Source organism: Oncorhynchus tshawytscha, linkage group LG19 (genome assembly GCF_018296145.1).
Source record: "Oncorhynchus tshawytscha isolate Ot180627B linkage group LG19, Otsh_v2.0, whole genome shotgun sequence".
Classification (NCBI taxonomy): domain Eukaryota; kingdom Metazoa; phylum Chordata; class Actinopteri; order Salmoniformes; family Salmonidae; genus Oncorhynchus; species Oncorhynchus tshawytscha.
Window position 1 is genome coordinate 38147368 of NC_056447.1, and position 19266 is coordinate 38166633.

A 19266-nucleotide genomic window follows, 5' to 3' on the forward strand; every position below is an offset into this window, starting at 1 on the left:
TCACGTATAGTTTAATTTCACTTGTCAAGTGAAATAAAATGTAAGCCATCACGTGATCAGGCTGGTTCTACCAGGCAAGCGAAAGTATCTGTGCTAAAAGTATCTGTTTTCCCTCCCAGTGTACACATGCAAAGCCTATGAATGACACACAATACACAGGTTACTATGGTTGTAAAGGCACTTGATAGGACGCCACATTCCTAGCTTTAGATATAACTGATCCACATATTATGGTTCTTGATTCTGTGTTCCGTTTAAAATGTGTGTAAGTCATCGGCCTTTATGCTGATCAATCATGTTGGCCCACACAGCAACAACAACTTAAATAAGCTAGTCCGAAACATAGAAATACCCAAATCATAGAAAAACAAACAGACTGCCCACCCCAACTCACGCCCTGACCACACTAAATAATGACAAAACAAAGGAAAAAGGCCAGAACGTGACAGTGGCGTGACTGTAAACATCTTTGATATTAAGCATCTCAAATCACATCGAGTGAAGGGGAAGGAGTTCCCATAGGCCGTTTGGTGACCGATACTCCACTCAGAGAACCAAGGTTACATACATAACCCAACGTTATACTGAAGGGCACTGATACGTTTTGACGTAGTAGGAAGCCCACTGTGAGCAGTTCACCCTGCACTATCAGCTCAAATATAAACACCACTGTCATGTCTACCTCTGATAAGCCTCGAAGTAAATCAACAAAAACAATCAAGCAACCCATAAAAGCACAATAATAGCAGTGGGTCAGAAGTTTACACACACTGAATTGACTGTGCCTTTAAACAGCTTGAAGAATCCAGAAAATGATGTCATGGCTTTAGAAGCTTCTGAAAGGCTAATTGACATCATTTGAGTCAATTGGAGGTATACCTGTGGATGTATTTCAAGGCCTACCTTCAAACTCAGTGCCTCTTTGCTTGACACCATGAGAAAATCAAAAGAAATCAGCCAAGACCTCCACAAGTCTGGTTCAACATTGGGTGCAATTTTCCAAATGCCTGAAGGTACCACATTCATCTGTACAAACAATAGTACGCAGGTATAAACACCATGGGACCACGCAGCCGTCATACCGCTCAGGAAGGAGACGTATTGTGTGTCCTAGAGAGGAATTTACTTTGGTTAACAAAGTGAAAATCAATCCCAGAACAACAGCAAAGGACCTTGTGAAGATGCTGGAGGAAACAGGTACAAAAGTATCTATATCTACAGTAAAACGAGTCCTATATCGACATAACCTGAAAGGCCAGTCAGCAAGGAAGAAGCCACCATAGAAAAACAGACTACAGTTTGCAACTGCACATGGGGACAAAGAACACACTTTTGGAGAAATGCCCTCTGGTCTGATGAAACAAAAATAGAACTGTTTGGCCATATTGACCATTGTTATGTTTGGAGGAAAAAGGGGGAGGCTTGCAAGCCGAAGAACACTATCCCAACCGTGAAGCATGGGGGTGGCAGCATCATTTTATGGGGGTCCTTTGCTGTAGGAGGGACTGGTGCACTTCACAAAATAGATGGCATCATGAGGAAAGAAAATTATGTGGATATATAGAAGCAATTTCTCAAGACATCAGTCAGGAAGTTAAAGCTTGGTCGCAAATGGGTCTTCCAAATGTACAATGACCCCAAGCACACTTCCAAAGTTGTGGCAAAATGGCTTAAGGACAACAAAGTCAAGGTATTGGAGTGGCCATCACAAAGCCCTGACCTCAATCCCATAGAAAATTTGTGGGCTGAACTGAAAAAGTGTGTGCAAGCAAGGTGGCCTACAAACCTGACTCAGTTACACCAGCTCTGTCAGGAGGAATGGTCCAAAATGCATCCAACTTATTGTGGGAAGCTTGTGGAAGGCTACCCAAAACTTTTGACCCAAGTTAAACAATTTAAAAGGCAATGCTACCAAATACTAATTGAGTGTATGTAGCAAGGTGGCCTCTGACCCACTGGGAATGTGATGAAAGAAATAAAAGCTGAAATAAATCACTATTATTCTGATATTTCACATTCTTAAAATAAAGTGGTGATCCTAACTGAACTAAGACAGGGAATTTTTACTTGGATTAAATGTCAGGAATTGTGAAAAACTGAGTTTAAATGTATTTGGCAAAGGTGTATGTAAACCTCCGACTTCAACTGTATGAAGCATAAAATCGATAACTTGCTAGCAACAGAAAGCATTCATATACCGGCTATCTCTGAAACTCACTTACATAATTCCTTTGATGATACAGTGCTAGCAATATATGGTTATAACAGCTACAGAAAAGACAGGAATGCCAATGGAGGAGGTATTGCTGTTTATAATCAGAGTCATATTCCTGTAAGGCTTAGAGAGAAGCTCATGTCAAATGCTGCTGAAGTACTATGGCTACAGGTTCCCCTGACTCACCTAAAGCTTATTTTTGTGGGAAGTGTCTATATTCAGTATATGGATAATATGTGTGAAATGCTTGATAATGTATGTGATATCAACAGAGAGGTATATTTTCTGGTTGACCTAAATGTTGGCTTTCATCAAGCCACTCAAGAAAAAGCTTCAACTTACAACCTGGGGCCTGTTGCACAAAAGTAGAATTAAGACATCCGGGATAAATGACTCAGCTGAGCTCAATGAAGCCAAAACATGTGCGTCCAGGCTTAATTGGTTGCACAAAGACCAAGCCAGGATGAGCAGACACGGATTCATTAAGCCAGGTGAAACCAATCCTGGATAGGTGCGCGCTCACGGCTCACTCAAATAGACCCCGCCACAGATCACAGATTAACTGATTTACCATGGCAACTAGAGCCGCGTACTTTTCCCCGTCGGAAGCACAAATCCTCATGGAGGCATACGAGGAGGTAAAAGATATAATTAAGAAGAAAGGCAACACCGCCACAGTGATAAAGCAAAGAGAAAAAGCGTGGCAAAGTATTGCAGACCGCCTGAATGCGTAAGTAGTGCACAATTACACACTCACCGCTCCGCTGAAACATCACAATTACAATTCAAATATTTAATTCACATCTCCAAAAATGCAGTTGTACTGTAATTATGAAACGGTTAGATTTTTTATTGAAATGCACTGCAGATATGAGTGAGATTGTGTAAAGTAACTCCATCACACTGTATAAAGCTATGATACATTTTTTGATATTTTTACTGAAAACAAGACAAAAATACCAAGTAATTTTTTGCAGTGTGACTCCATTAAATGTGTGTGTGTGTGTGTGTGTGTGTGTGTGTGTGTGTAGATTAAACATGAACGGGCCAAAACGGACATGGCAGCAGGTCAAAATCAAATACAAGAACATTCTGCAGAATGGTATGGTCCCTGACTAATATTTAACAAAGCACAAGCATATATTGTACCCAGAAGGTGCCTGCTCACACATTGTCTGTACTGTTTTAGCAGTGAAAAAGAATACCCACAGACAAGGCACGGGTGGTGGGTCACCAAAGGCTGACCTTACCCCAGCAGAGGACATGGCCTTGGAGCTAAATAAAGGCAGGCCCGTCTTAGAGGGGATCCCTGGGGGAAAGAGACGAGCATAGGTTCCTCCCAAGATGCCACCCGCTTCATTCAAGGTATGTCCTTCCATCTCTACATGGGATACAACCACATTCATATTGAATCAATTTGGACTGTCTGACTTTGGTTTACCTATTGCCTTGCAGTGTCTGGCAGCACTGTGTTCCTGTTAGAGCCACCAGCACAAGCACCAGACGATGCTGATCCAGTGAGTACTCCATCAAAGGCATACTGTAGGCCTGGCATGTCTTGTCTACTAGCTTCAATATGAATCCGATTAAATGTGATAGGGTGAAGGCCCCAGCAGCAACAGCACATGATGGAGACGATGATGAGGAGGAGACCATCTCTCTGGATTCCAGAAGGCATGAGGTATCATGTTAAGACTGTGAAAGTACTATTTACTCTACAATGGTGAGGAGTCCTCATCAAAATCAAAAAATCTAATTTCTTTTACAGGACCCAGATGCTATACAGTGGGAAAACCAGCCTGGCAACACAGTGCGTATTAATAAAAGGACACCACATCCTGCCAAATTCCAGCTGCGCTAATTGTATTGTGTTCACAGAGCTCACAAGCTATCAGAAAGTTGTATGGCAACCACCTCCGGCGCCAAATAGAACTGGCAGACATAGACATTCAGTACAAGAAGAAAAAGATGGAAAATCTTGCACTGGAGTTCGAAATAAAAAAGAGGACAATTAGGAAACTGGACCTTGAAATAAAAAAACTTGAGAGGGAGGTGAGATATGCCTTCAATGTACACTGTATGCTAACTGTAACACAAATGTATTAATCATTATTTTTTTTCCTCCCCCAGCTCCAAGAAGATGACACAGCTCAAAATAAAAATTAGGTATATTCTCGTAAAGTCAAGTGAGCCATGACATATGAGCTCTTATTGTGAGCACACAGGACGGTGGCATCTTTCTAAGGTTTTTTTATTTTCCCAGCAATCAGTACAACCAAGTCATCGTTATAAGGCATCGCCCTCTTTTGCCCACCCCCAGCACCAGGTGTGGCCACTAGCCTATATGAAGGCCCAAAATTGTGTGTTCCTTTCTGCTCTGACAATGGCATGCCCATTCGTGCGAGATGTGGTGGATGAAGAAGCACTTGTGCTGAGGAGAGCCTTCAGGCGAGAAAGGGTCTTCAGGGACCGGTTGGACCCACTGGCCTTCCCTGATGACCATCTATATGAAAGATACAGGTTTTCTGCAGATGGCATCAGGTATCTATGCAGACTACTGGGTCCCAGGATTAAGCACCGCACTGCACGGAGCCATGCACTGAGTGTGGAGCAAATGGTTTGTGTGGCCTTGCGCTTTTTGCTAGTGGAGCCTTCCTGTACTCAGTGGGGGATGCAGAACAGCTGAACAAGGCCACAATTTGCCGCACAATAAGGAGTGTGTGTCTGGCTATCAAAGCATTAGCAGATGTCTTCATCTCCTACCCTGGCCACAGAAGACTCTGTGACATCAAAGAGGAGTTCTATAGGATTGCAGGTAAGAGGATCTACAAATTACAGGACAACTGTTAACACATAGTAGGATACTCATTACTTTGTGTGACAGGTTTCCCCAATGTCATTGGTGCAGTGGACTGCACACACATAAGGATAAAAGCCCCTCAGGTGCCCATGAGGCCGATTTTGTGAATAGGAAATCCTTTCACAGCATTAATGTTCAGGTGAACATAACTTTTTGATATTGTCCATTGACGAACACTCTGCATTGCCAGTGATGTGCATTGATTGGTGTAATATTCCTCATCTTATGATTTCAGATGGTCTGCAATGCTGACTGTGTGATCAGCAATGTTGTGGCAAAATGGCCTGGCTCAGTCCATGACTCCAGAATCTTTCGGGCCTCTGAAATCTATGACAAGGTAAGCCACACAACCCCTATTTATAACCATCATGGCTGTGTCAAGAATATCACTGTGTTTATGAGGTAGTAATGATGAGATTTTGTGTTGACAGGTGAATTCTCTGGTGTGTTGCTGGGAGACAGGGGTATGGCTGCCAGCCTTTTCTCCTGACACCTTTCACAGACCCCCAGGAAGCACAGCAGGCCTACAACCATGCCCATGCCAGGACCAGGGCCAGAGTTGAAATGACCTTTGGCCTCCTGAAGGCACGCTTTCACTGCCTTCACAAATTAAGGGTCAGCCCTGTTAGGGCATGTGATATTACTGTGGCTTGTGCTGTCCTCCACAATGTGGCCTGCCTGAGGAAGGAGAGGCCCCCAGAGTGCCACCAGCCATGGACTGGGACAATCCGGCAATCTTCCCTGATGACGACAGTGGTCGGCTGCTGAGGGACCAATATGTGTTGAATTATTTTAGTTAGTATGTGTGCTTTCAATTTTGGTTAAATATGTCCTGCGGTGGCAGAGGAATTTGGTTTTTTTGGGTTCGTTTTTGACGAATTTGGCCTCTTATGATGTTTGTGCGGTATACTGCGTGTAATACAAGGCTGCAGGGAGGCTACTGCATCCATTCATTTGTCTGTTCAGTTGATGTGTACGGATTTGTCCTGCATTTATTTTAGTGTGCAGACATGCAGGGTGTGTTATACACATTCAAAGGTCTGTATATGTATCATTTTGTATAATATGCTTGGATTCTGTGCTTTCCATCTTGTAGAGTCACTGTGACTTCAGTTTCGAAAGGAGCTGATGGTTTACCTGCTTTGTTTTGTCCTTATTCAATAAAGGAACATAATGTTACACTGTTTTTATATTCATATGGAATGTGTATTTGTTTATATGACAGAGTACTAGGGCCACACTGAAGAAAAAGGATAAAGTCATAAATTTATGAGGCTGGTTCTTTCTGCAGAAAAGCTACATATTGTTTTTACAGTTTTGATACTTATGACAATGTGATACTTAATATTCTGGCACATCAGCATGTCTTTGTTTATGAAACCATACTGAAGTACAATTTCACGAAATGCCCCACATCTGTCATTTTAACTGTCCTCCTTTAAAACAACTGGTTACAATATTATTACTTTTTTTCCCCTCTGTGGCCCTAATATTCTATCATTTTATATATAGCCTATGGGAAACTGTAAATTATCTAATGATAGCAACATCTAAAAATCATTTTTTATCCAAAATCATTGAAATTAATGATCACAAACGTTTAAATAATAACAGTGGGTCTAGTTATGTGATAACAATGTATAGTGAGCAGTGAAATAACTATTGGTTTCCATTTGTGGTGACTGCTGACTGACATTAGGGATGAGATTAAATAGATCCTGGAATTTAGCCTGGTCTGGAGCAGGCTAGCTCCACAGAATAAATCTCCATGGTAATTTATACCATAACATATCCTCCTGCCCCCTATCCATCTTTAGTGCAACCGGATTACGGATCAATTGAGCCAGGATCACCAAGATATCCTGGCTTAATCCCTTATCCTAGTTTTGTGCAACAGGCCCCTGGTTCAGATTGTCAGTCAACCAGGGTTTGTTTTAGGAAAATATGATACCAAACAACGTGACCCGGAAGATTTTAACTTTGGCCTACCTGGAAATTTCAGAAATTTACCGGACCCATATGTAACGGTTCTCTTTAGTTGAAGGAGAGGCGGACCAAAATGCAGCGTGATGATGATTCATGTTTGTTTAATAAAGGAAAACTATACATGAATAAATTACAAAAACAATGAAATGTGAAACCTCAAAACAGCCCTATCTGGTGCAAAACACAGGGACAGGAACAATCACCCACAAACACACAGTGAAACCCAGGCTACCTAAATATGGTTCCCAATCAGAGACAATGACTAACACCTGCCTCTGATTGAGAACCATATCAGGCCAGACATAGAAATAGACAAACAAGACAACCAACATAGAATGCCCACTCAGATCACACCCTGACCAACCAAAACATAGAAACATACAAAGCGAACTATGGTCAGGGTGTGACACCATATGCATTAGGGCGTCCATCCACAGTGGTCAGAATGATAGAAATTGTATTTAGATTATGGTAATTAATCTTAACAGAACATGCAACTCCTATTACTGAAGCAGCTAATAAAACGTCACTCTCAAACATTTGCCAAAACGCAATTCGAGGGAAAACACCATTCTAAACAGTGCACCTGATGAGAGAGATTCCATATGTGACAAAGATGAAAATCTCCATTAAAAACTTAGAAAGAGGGGGAATCTGAAGATACAACAACTAAGATGGGATGCTAATATGACTAGGATTGTGCCTTTGGCTTCTGGACAACGAAAGATAGTATGAACCAATAGAACAGAAATTGCATCATGGTGGGTCCAATAGTAAATTGAAATACATTTTCCAAAAATATATAATTATTCTTGTCTATACAAAATACACCATAAAGCATGTCTTAGCCACATAGGAATCGAGGATCAATAGCTTTCAAAAAAAAAGAGCTGTGGATTGTTTCAAATCACAAACTTGTTGGCCTATGCCTATTTTGGGAAGTACGCAATTTGGGGCAGCGCAAGTGGCAATAGGTCTAGCTGATTATTGACTCGCTGATGTCAGTGAAAAGCATCAAAATATGTATGAAGATAATGTGTCTTGAGTATAATTTAAAATGTTGAGATAAGAAGGGGAGGGTGTGTGTCAAAGATATAGGCTAGTCTCTTTCCAGAATGGCTCAGCAGTCTTCAGTCAGTTCTTGCACATTCATTGTTTCATTGTGTGAATTGTTTCCCCTTTATTATTTATATTGATCAATTCCCCATTACATATGTCACCAGTAGTAAATGTACCTTTAATCTCCATCATTTAGGTACAGTAATTACTGTTACTGCATGTATTAAAGGTCGATGTCCGTGACCCCACAGAAATCGAATTAGCATAATAAAAAATCCCCTTAAAAATCTGTCAGTTTAAGATAGAGATCTGTTTTTTAGCATTGGATGTGTCTCAATCGCTCACATCCGCCGATGTCGCACTTCCGCGTCTGCAGTGAAAGGTGACAGAGCTAGAGCGGTGTTTGTCAGACCATGAGACATCCCAAAATGTCAGTCATCTCACAAAATCGTCTGTATCGTCCGAATGGTTTGGCCTACAAACTATTATTATACTGCTCTATGGAATGATGTGACTCTCACGAACACAATGGTGTTCTCCGTTTTGCTCTACGACCCCCACAAGCATATTGGGACTTGTCTGAACTCGGTACAGCTGATCTGCCTGTACATCTGCCGGTACAGCTGATCTGTCTGTAGCGTCTGAACAGTTTGGGCCTATTCTTTCCCTCTGTGGAAAGGTGAGAATCTCACGAACACGTGCATGTCGATTGCTTTCCTCTAGGATGCCCACAGGCCTCACAAGACTCGTCTGAAGGTCCCCCTTACCAGTTTAAAAAATGAATGGAAGTATATATGGAGACTGTTTAGTGCCAATAAGGGGTTATATACATGTGAAAAATATTATTTAAATTAAAAAAGATATAGGTATAAGACAGACACTTCAGAACCAACTTTCTTTTGATTTTTTTTTTTTTTTTTTTGGGGGGCGTCCTGTTGTTCCATGTTGTGAATCTGTTATTCAATGCGTTATTGGCTAATAGCAGTAAGGGCCCCCCAAAAAATGTTTTGTTTGTTAATCGTTTAAAATATTTTTTACATTAAAAATGATATAGGTATAGGACAGACACTTCAGAACCAACTTTCTTTTGATTTTTTTTGGGGGGGGGCTTCCTGTTGTTCTATGTTGTGAATCTGTTATTCAATGCGTTTTGTATTGGCTAATAGCAGTAAGGGCCCCCCAAAAAACGTTTTTGTTTGTTAATTGTTTTAAATATTTTTTATATATTAATACTTCAAGGGGTCTTAAAATTCAAAATCAAATAGCAAAATGATCCTTGGTATGGTCTTCTTAAATCAATTCCATATAGCTTAGTAGAAGCCCCCTCCCTGGGCTTAGACGGGGCTTAGAATCTTATAGGTTAATTAGGCCTACAGTCATTGTCATTCACAACAACCTGCTACACTTGTGAGAAACACATTTTGGTTTATTTCATAACCATCATTTACAAGTTTTTTTATTGTCTTTGGTTTAGAGTGCTCCATGTGAGGAATGAGGATGTGTCTGGTTTCTCTGTCCTGTTAATGTTAAGTGATTGCGCGTGCCTGAGCACGCATAGAAGGACCTGGCCTGCTGCAAGGAAATGTAGGGAAGTCAACAGTCAGTTTGTCGGTGATACAGCCTGACAGGATGCTCTCGGTTGTGCATTTGTAACAGTTTGTGAGTGCTTTAGGTGACGAGACAAATTTCTTCACCCTCATGAGGTTGAAGAAGCACTATTCCGATTGCGCCTTCTTCACCACGCTGTCTGTGTCGGTGGACCATTTCAGTTTGTCCGTGATGTGTACGCTGAGGAACTTAAACCTTTCCACCTTCTCCACTACTGTCCTGTCGATGTGGATGGGGTGTGCTCCCTTTGCTGTTTGCTGAAGTTCACGATCATCTCCTTTGTTTTGTTGACGTTGAGTAAGAGGTTAATTTCCTGACACCACACTCCAAGGGCCCTCACCTCCTCCCTGTATACCGTCTCGTCGTTGTTGGTAATCAAGCCTACCACTGTAGTGTCGTCTGCAAACTTGATGATTGAGTTGGTGGCGTGCATGGCCACGTAGTCATGGACGATACTCTGAGGACGCGGATAGTCATGCTGTCTGGGCAGGACAGCCTTGCAAGGGTTAACACATTTAAATGTTTTACTCACGTTGGCCACGGAGAAGGAGAGCCCACAGGCTTTGGTAGCGGGCCGTGTCAGTGGCACTGTATTGTCCTCAAAGCAAGCAAAGAAGTTGTTTAATTTGTCTGGGAGCAAGACAAGTTTTATTTTTGTAATCCGTGATTGACTGAAGACCCTGCCACACACGTCTCGTGTTTGAGCCATTGAATTGCGACTCTACTCTACTGACGCTTTGCTTGTTTGATTGTCTTACGGAGGGAATAGCTGCACTGTTTGTATTCGGTCATGTTTCCAGTCGCCTTGTCATGATTAAAAGCGGTGGTTCGCGCTTTCAGTGCAAGATGGCGCCGACAGAGATGGTCACCTCCCTTCAGGTCCTTAGGAAACTATGCAGTTATTTGTTTTTTATGTATTATTTCTTACATTGTTAGCCCAGAAAATCTCAAGTGTTGTTACATAGAGCCAGGAAGAACTATTGGATAAAGAAGTGATGTCAACTTACCAACATTACGACCAGGAATACGTCTTTCCCGAAGCTGATCCTTTGTTCAGACCTCCACCCTGGACATGGGATCTTATCCCAGAGGCCGACCCAAAATAAAGCGATCACCGCAAGAGAGGCAGACGGAGCGGCCTACTGGTCAGACTCAGAAGGCGAGCACACCATCCACCGCTTCCGAGCACATTACTCGCCAATATCCAATTTTTAGATAACAAGGTGTACGAAATTAGGGCACGAGTTGCCTTCCAGAGAAACATCAGATATTGTAACATTCTCTGTTTCATGGAAACATGGCTCACTCGGGATATGTTGTCAGAGGCGGTACAGCCACCCAGTTTCTTCATGCATCGCGCCGACAGAAACAAACATCTCTCTGGTAAGAAGAAGGGCGGGGGTGTATGATTATGATTAACGGCTCATGGTGTAATCACAACAACATACAGAAACTCAAGTTCCCCCCCCCCAAGCAGATACCTCATCGGCCCTGAAAAAACTTCACTGGACTCTATGTAAACTGGAAACCATACATCCTGAGGCTGCATTTATTGTAGCTTGGGATTTTAACAAAGCTAACCTGAGAACAAGACTTCCTAAATTCCATCAGCATATCGAATGCGTGACACGAGCTGGTAGCATTCTGGATCATTGCTCCTCTAACTTCCGTGATGCTGACAAAGCCCTCCCCCGCCCTGCCTTCGGCAAATCTGACCATGACTCCATTTTGTTGCTCCCAGCCTATAGACAGAAACTAAAACAGGAAACGCCCATGCTCAGGTCCATCCAATGCTGGTCTGGCCAATTGGATTCCATGCTTCAAGATTGCTTCGATCACATGGACTGGGATATGTTCCGGATAGCCTCAGACAATAACATTGATGTATATGCTGACTCTGTGAGTGAGTTTATTAGCAAGTGCATCGGAGATGTCGTACCCACTGTGACTAAAACCTTTCCTAACCAGAAATCGTGGATCGATGGTAGCATCCACACAATTATGGGGTTGTCTCGCCTGGCTATCTAGAGATGAATGCACTAGCTATGGGTCGCTCTGGATGGGAGCATCTGCCAAATGACTAAATTGTAATGTAAATATAGTGCTATGTATATTTACTTTGTTTTCAAAAGTAATCAAAACCCTTTGACTTCTTTCCCCCCCAAAAATGTGTTACAGCCTGAATTCAAAATGGATTAAATTGATACTTTTCTCACCCATCTACATACAATACCCCATAATGGCAAAGTGAATTTTTTTTTTCAGAAACATTAAATTAAATACAGAATACCTCATTGACAAGTACTCACTTCCAAAGTACCTTTGGCAGTGATTATGGCTGTTAGTCTCTCTGGGTAAGTCTCTGGATTGTGCAACATTTGCCCATAATTGTCAAAATTCTTCAAGCTCTGTCAAATTGGTTGATGATCATTGCTAAACAATCATTTTCATGTCTTGACATCGATTTTCAAGTAGCCTCAAGTCAAAACTGTAACTAGGCCACTGTCTTCTTGGTATAAGCAACTCTAGTGTAGATTTGGCCTTGTGTTTTAGGTCATTGTCCCTGTCCCACTGAAAGGTGAATTAATCTCCCAGTGTCTGGTGGAAAGAAGACTGAACCAGGTTTTCCTGTAGGATTTTGCCTGTGCTTAGCTCCATTTCGTTTATTTTTTATCCTGAAAAACTCCCCAGTCCTAAATGATTACAAGCATACCATAATATGATGCAGCCCCCACTTTGCTTGAAAATATTTAGTGGTACTCAGTGATGTATTTTACTGGATTTGCCCAAAACATAACACTTTGTATTCAGGACAAATTTGATCACTTTGCCACATTTCTTTGCAGTACTCTCTGGCAACTGAGTTAGGAAGGGTGCCTGTAACTTTGTAGGGACTGAGTGCATTGATACACCATCAAAAGGGTAATTAATAACTTCACCATGCTCAAAGGGCTATTCAATGTCTGTTTTTTCTACCCATCTAACAATAGGTGACCTTATTTATGAGTTATTGGAAAACCTCTCTGGTCTTTGTGGTTGAATCTGTGTTTGAAATTCACTGATTTTTATTTTTCCTTTATTTAACTAGGCAAGTCAGTTAAGAACACATTCTTATTTTCAATGATGGCCTAGGAACAGTGGTTTAACTGCCTTGTTCAGGGGTAGAACAACAGATTTTTACCTTGTCAGCTCGGGAATTTGATCTAGCAACCTTTCGATTAATAGTCCAACGCTCTAACCACTAGGCTACCTGCCGCCCCAGGTAGCCTAGGTACCTTACAGATAATTGTATGCGTGGGGTACAGAGATGAGATAGTCATTCAAAAATCATGTTAAACACTATTATTGCACACAGAGTCCATGCAACCTATGTGACTCAAGCTCATTTTTACTTCTGAACTTATTTGGCTTGCCATAACAAAGGGGTTGAATACTTATTAACTAAAGACAATTCAGCTTTGCATGTTTTATTAATTTGTAAAAATAATTCCACTTTGATATTATGTGGTATTGTGTGTAGGCCAGTGACAAAAACCTTTATTGTATTCTTTTTAAATTCAGGGTGTAACAAAAAAGTGTAAAAAGTGAGAGGGTGTGAATACTTTCTGCAAGTATTGTGTATATATTATGCATTTTATTTGAGTTGTTTCCTGTTTGGACCCTAGGAAGAGCAGCCACTGCCTCAACAGCAGCTAAGTGGGGGTCCAAATAAATACTAAATAATTATGTTCTGGCACCCTGACAAAGGTTTCTTACCTTTGCCCTAAACTAAGCTGCATTTGGGGTTTTGACATCAAGGAAATAAGCCTTTCCAGAGGTAACACTACCCTCTATTGGCCTATCAGAGCTACTTCAAGCAGAAAGCAGTTCACCAAAGTGCTGCACTCTGACTTTGACCTTATATAACCAAAATGTAAGATGAACTTGTAAGAATAACTTGAAACAAAGGACCATTTCACAGAGGTTGACGTCATTCTAATGATAGAAAGCTGATGATTAATGGCTCTCATTAACAGAGATTAGCTTTAAGATCCAGTTTTTATTAATAATATATATCCTTATTTGGCTGATGACAGTTGATAAAAACAATATACAAAGAAAAAGATTGAATATCCATTTGACACATTTTCACACTCTTCATGCCCCCTAATAAAATAATGAATTCCTTTTAACTTAGAAAGTTCATAGCGGACAAATTAAGAATCAACACAGAAAGGAATCCATGCAAAATGTCTATTCTGGGTACTTCCACTCTAGAGTCCTCTTGGGTCCTCCTTGGCTTGGTCCCAGATCAGTTTGTGCTCTTGCCATACTCCATTACTGTCATTGTCAAGCCAAACATGACAAGTCCACAAGGAGTTAGCAGGACAGCAGAAACCGACTGGCACCTAGGCTAGGTCCTCTTATGATGCTGGTTCCTCTGATGGCGGCTATCCTATCTGTCCTATCTGTTGACCGAGGGAGGTCCTCTATCTGTCCCCTGTGGTGGAGTTGACGTAGTCAGGGGCATTGTCGTCCGTCATGGGGAACACCCAGGTGTTGCCATTGGTGGGGCCGCAACAGGTGGAGCTGCATGTGGGATTACAAGTGGCTGTGAGTCGGCGCAGGTACTCTGCGTGGACAGGCTTGTGGCTTTGCAGCACACGTATAGCCTCGTCGATATTGAACCACTTCCGTTTCCTACCTGAAAGAGGTACAGCAGAGAGAAAAGGTCAGCGGGCAGTATTAACCTCTTAAACTGCCGCCCTCTAGTGGCACTTTCTAAACAACACATTATTGTATACTACCCTCAAAGTACATGTCAGTATAAAAAACAACCTACAAATACATGCTTAGTGCTCTGTGTGTGTGTGTGTGTGTGTGGGGGGGGGTAAACAAACAAAAATGGCATTTTACCCATAAAGACAGCCATTTTAAAAGCGGCGGGCTTGTGCAACGTGCCATGCTTTAATTTTCCGTGAATGATTATCAGTGCCTTCAGAAAGTAATCACACCCCTAAACTTTAAACACATTTTGTTGTGTGTTAGAAAGTGGGATTCAAATGTATGTCATTTTCTGTCAACAATCTACACAAAATGTGACATTTTATTTATGGAAAATAAAATACTAATATATCTTGTTTAGATAAGTATGCAACCCCGAGTCAATACATGATCGAATCACATTGGTCAGTGATTACAGCTGAGAGTCTTCCTTGGTAAGTCTAAGAGCTTTGCACATCTGGATTTTACAATATTTGCCAAATATTCTTTTAAAGAAATTCAAGTTCTGTCAAGTTGGTTGTTGATCATTGATAGACAGTCATTTTTAAGTCTTGCCATAGTTTATCCAGCCCATTTAAGCCAAAACTGTAACTTGGCCACTCAGGAACACTCTTGGTAGTCTTGGTAAGCAACTCCAGTGTATATTTGGCCTAGAGTTTTAGGTTATTGTTCTGCTGAAAGGTGAATTTGTCTCCCAGTGTCTGTTGGGAAGCAGATTGAACCAAGTTTTCCTCTAGGATTTTGCCTTTACTTAGCTCTGTTCTGTTTATTTTCTTCCTAAAAAAACTCCCTAGTCCTTGAAGATGACAAGTATACCCATAACATCATGCTGCCACCACCATGCTTGAAAATATGAAGAGTGGTACTCAGTGATGTGTTGTATTGGATTTGCACAGAGTGACCAAATGTTAACTCATCACTTAAGCACATTGTTACTCCTGAGCTTAGACTTGCCATAACAAAGGGTTGAATACTTATTGACTCGACATTTCCGCTTAGAATTTATTCATTTGTAAACATTTCTAAAAACACAATTCCACATTGTGTTTATATCAGTGAGGCAACATCTCAATTGAATCACTTTTAAATTCAGGCTTTAGCACAACAAAATGTGGATAGTCAAGGGTTGTGAATAATTCCTGAAGGCATATGAGGAGAAAGCTCAAGTCTCTATCTATTGATGTGAATATATCCCCTGTCTGATTCCCAGTTCATCCACTAGATAGCAATAGGAGATCACATGACATCTCTTGGCCACCAGTTGCGTCTGGTTTGGGTCGTGAGTCACTGTGCCAAAATGGCTGAACGGATTTTCAAGCCTGACATCTTAAAATTACCTTAGCAATCATGGCTTTCAAGTTATGGACTTTGCTTTTTTTTTTTTTTAATAAGACACAGACAGGTGAGGAAACTTCAAACCTCTTTTCCCATTCACTTTTCCTATTGTAAACAATGTGCTAGATCAATGATGCATGTGGAGGATGTATACAAGGATATTCTTATGACATTGCCAGCAGTAAGATTTGAGTTAAATTTCCAAAAAGGACTGCAGCTTTCAAATGTGATCGCCGGACCCTGTACCGGGTCCAAAACAACCACTCAGAGTTTAGCAGATTAACAGAGTAATAGGATCTAAAAACTGATTCTCATCAGATGTATACAACGATTCTCAGTTTTTGTAATAAGCCAACAATGATTACTGTTTGTTTTCCCTGACTGCCTGAATGTACATTACAATGTATTAGGAACTAATCAAAACTTTCCTTAAAGTAGGTCTTTGTTACTTTAACGGATGCATGTGACATTCAGAAAGTGTTATTACTTTTCTGCTTTTGTTGGACTTCCCAATTAGCATATCAACATGAACACTGGCTAAACCTCTGTAAGCACAGCTACACATTTTCCCCACCCCTTCACACCAACCAGCGCTGAAATACTGAAAAATGTAACACCACTGAATGTTGAGAACTCTACCCATAGTACAACTGGACATTTCTGTATTTTATCCTGTGGTGTTGATGAAGCTTCCCACCTAAGCCTCAGTATAAAGATTTCCCATAAAAAAAACATTGTCTGGTTAACTGTCAGTGAACATTATTTATACATCTCTTCAAAACCACTTTCTCCTGGCTTCCAAATGCTACCCATATTTTATCATTCAAGTATTTTGTAAAAGGCATTCAAAAGTTCCCTCTGACATTAAAATGGGTTACTGAGGGTGGCATAGCGGTGTGTATGGGGGAGGGAAGGGGGGGGTACTGAGGTACTCCACTTGTAAGACAAATGTAGAGCCTGGCCAGGCACAGTCATGGGACTTGTAAAAGGCAAGAGAGGACAGAGGGAGGGAGGGGGGGACAGTGCGGGTAGTGGCGAAGACTGGAAAACAACTGTGCACAGCAAACATGCATGCACCTTGTGAACAGGCCTGAATTCTATTTATATGGGTGAAGGGAACGAAAGATCAGCACTTTTTTTTCAGACCGGCTACAAATAGTTCACGTTTTGAGTTACAGGGTCCCTTGTCAAACGTTATATTTTAAACACCTGCTACCACATCCTAAACCAATTATGGTGATCATTTCTGGGATCTAGTCCACATCTTAACATGTAGAAAGTGTCTAGTTAGCTAAAACAGTTCAGTGTTTTCTACCGTACAATATTTACTTGACACTAATTTGCACAGATACCACATATTTTAGTTGCACAACATGGAAAATGTCTTCATGTAAATATTAAACAAACAAATGTACAAGTAACTCATTCAAAACAGAATTTGGCCAGTTTCATCTCATAATTTGATACTTAGTTTGCATAAAGAAAAGTGTGGATCAAAACACAAGTGGACTTTGAATACTGTTTTTCCAAACTATTCTTCAAATACAAGCAATTTATTTAGACATCCAGCAATATGCTGACATTACTGAAGATCAACAGGTGTTTGACATAGAGGTGATGATGGTGTGAAAACAACTGACAGCATTTTTTCAGTCAATATATCCAGTAGGTCAGAGTTCAGGTGGCTAGGGACGTATTACTGTATACATGGACGTGTCCCTCGGTCAGTATCTCAAATGACAACAGAGACCATCTGTCAGTCTGTCTGCTTGTTCCTCTCTCAGTTTTTACAAGCTGTCTCCTGCCAACTAAACTGGGGTCAGCCTCTATACGAGTAATTTTAACCTCTTAAATGTAATGGCACAATTTAGATTACCGCCTAAATAGACATAGCCAAAAGTAACTGCTATTCATGTGTAATTACATGATTCTGACATGCCAAAACTTGGTATATTTGGAAAGACAACGTCTGGGAGATTATGAGGAAATAATCAGAAGATAGGAGTTACATAGTTCAGAATTTACAAGATCAAGCACACACAACATTTTATTTTGAAAGTAATCTTTTATTGACAAGCTACACATGGATTACTGATGCCCAGAGCTGGAAACACTCTCAGATGGCTTCTAAAACATGTGAACAAGATCAGGAAAAAAAGGGATTGATAGACCTAACAAGTAGATATAGGCAGACGTTTTAGTAAGTGGTCAGGTGTGGTCGCGGGATGTTTTCAAGTGTCTCTAAACCTCTCCAAAGTGACATATGTCTGTAAATTAGATAATTCCAGTGCTATTACACATTTGCAATCCCTAAATGCAATTTGTTGAGTATAAAAATAACATTTCTACCATATTAACCTCACTCAAACATTGTGGTGGTGTTATGTGGTATCCAGGGTACATTCAAGTGTCCTTTGAACCTCTCCAAAGTGGTAATTGCAGTTTTTGCACACTGGATGTGCCTAAAAGTTATTGTTCACTATAAAAACTAAGTTTCTACAACACCAACCTCTCTCAAACATTGTGGTGGTGTCGGGGGACATACAGTGGATATCCAAGTGTTTTTTCAACTTCTCCAAAGTGCCAGAATGTTTAGCCTAGGCATATCCATTGTATTAATCCCATGTACAAATGAACTGTTAACAAAAAACAAAAACAATATAGAAGCAACAGATATACATTAAAAAAATATAACATTTCTTATCAAACACAAACTTGGTTACACGTGTCGTTCACTAAAAAAAGGTGCAAAAATAAAAAGCTGAAATATTTACAAATGGCATTTGTGTTCCTTTTAAATCCCAGGTGTAGATGATTAGATTTTGCTTTCCCCGTAGCTTGTGCATGTAGTGATAGTCTTTGAAGCAGTCCCTCTCTGCCTGGAAACAAAAAGCGAACTGGCATTTCCCCCTTTCCCCCCCCTGTGTTTTGTGCAATGCTTGCAGTTCTTCCTTTTTGTTTTTTTGGCATGTGTGTTGGATAGTGGTGGGGGGGGGGGTCTTGTGACGATTGTGAGGTTGCTTTGGGCCCCCAATTCAACCATTTCCAACACCAGCTGCTCTCAGAAGGCCAACTCTGGGAGACGGGTTTGACCTTTTGATTTGGCCATCTGCTTGTGGAGAATGAAAGCATTTACTCTAGCAATGTCCACAAAGTGGTAAATAAAATATTATACCACTTCCTGGTCTTGTGGAGAACCTGGTAGTAGTTTATCAGAGCATCAGATAGGTTGACACCCCCCATGCTTGTATTATAGTCCTTCACAGAAACAGGAATGGAGAATTCCCCCCTTTTCGCTCTCCTTGTGACATTGTTGTTATTGAATGCCTTATGTTGTGTGGTGAGCATGGTTGTTTCCTTAGTGTCTTTCCATTTCACAAAAAGCTGCTTGTTTGTCCTGATCCAACGTATGGTTCCCCTCTCCGCTGTCTTTGTCATA

General features: G+C 41.0%; 1 protein-coding gene across 1 annotated transcript in view; it reads right to left on the reverse strand.

Moving 5' to 3' along the window:
* Window positions 1-13259: 13259 nt before the first annotated feature.
* Window positions 13260-19266, reverse strand: part of LOC112218722 (diphosphoinositol polyphosphate phosphohydrolase 3-beta) — a 34317-nt gene continuing 28310 nt past the window's right edge. Inside the window, exon 5 of the mRNA XM_024379778.2 lies at window positions 13260-14412. Coding sequence (XP_024235546.1) covers window positions 14198-14412 — 215 coding nt within the window. The 3' untranslated portion in view covers window positions 13260-14197. The remainder of the gene's footprint in view (window positions 14413-19266) is intronic.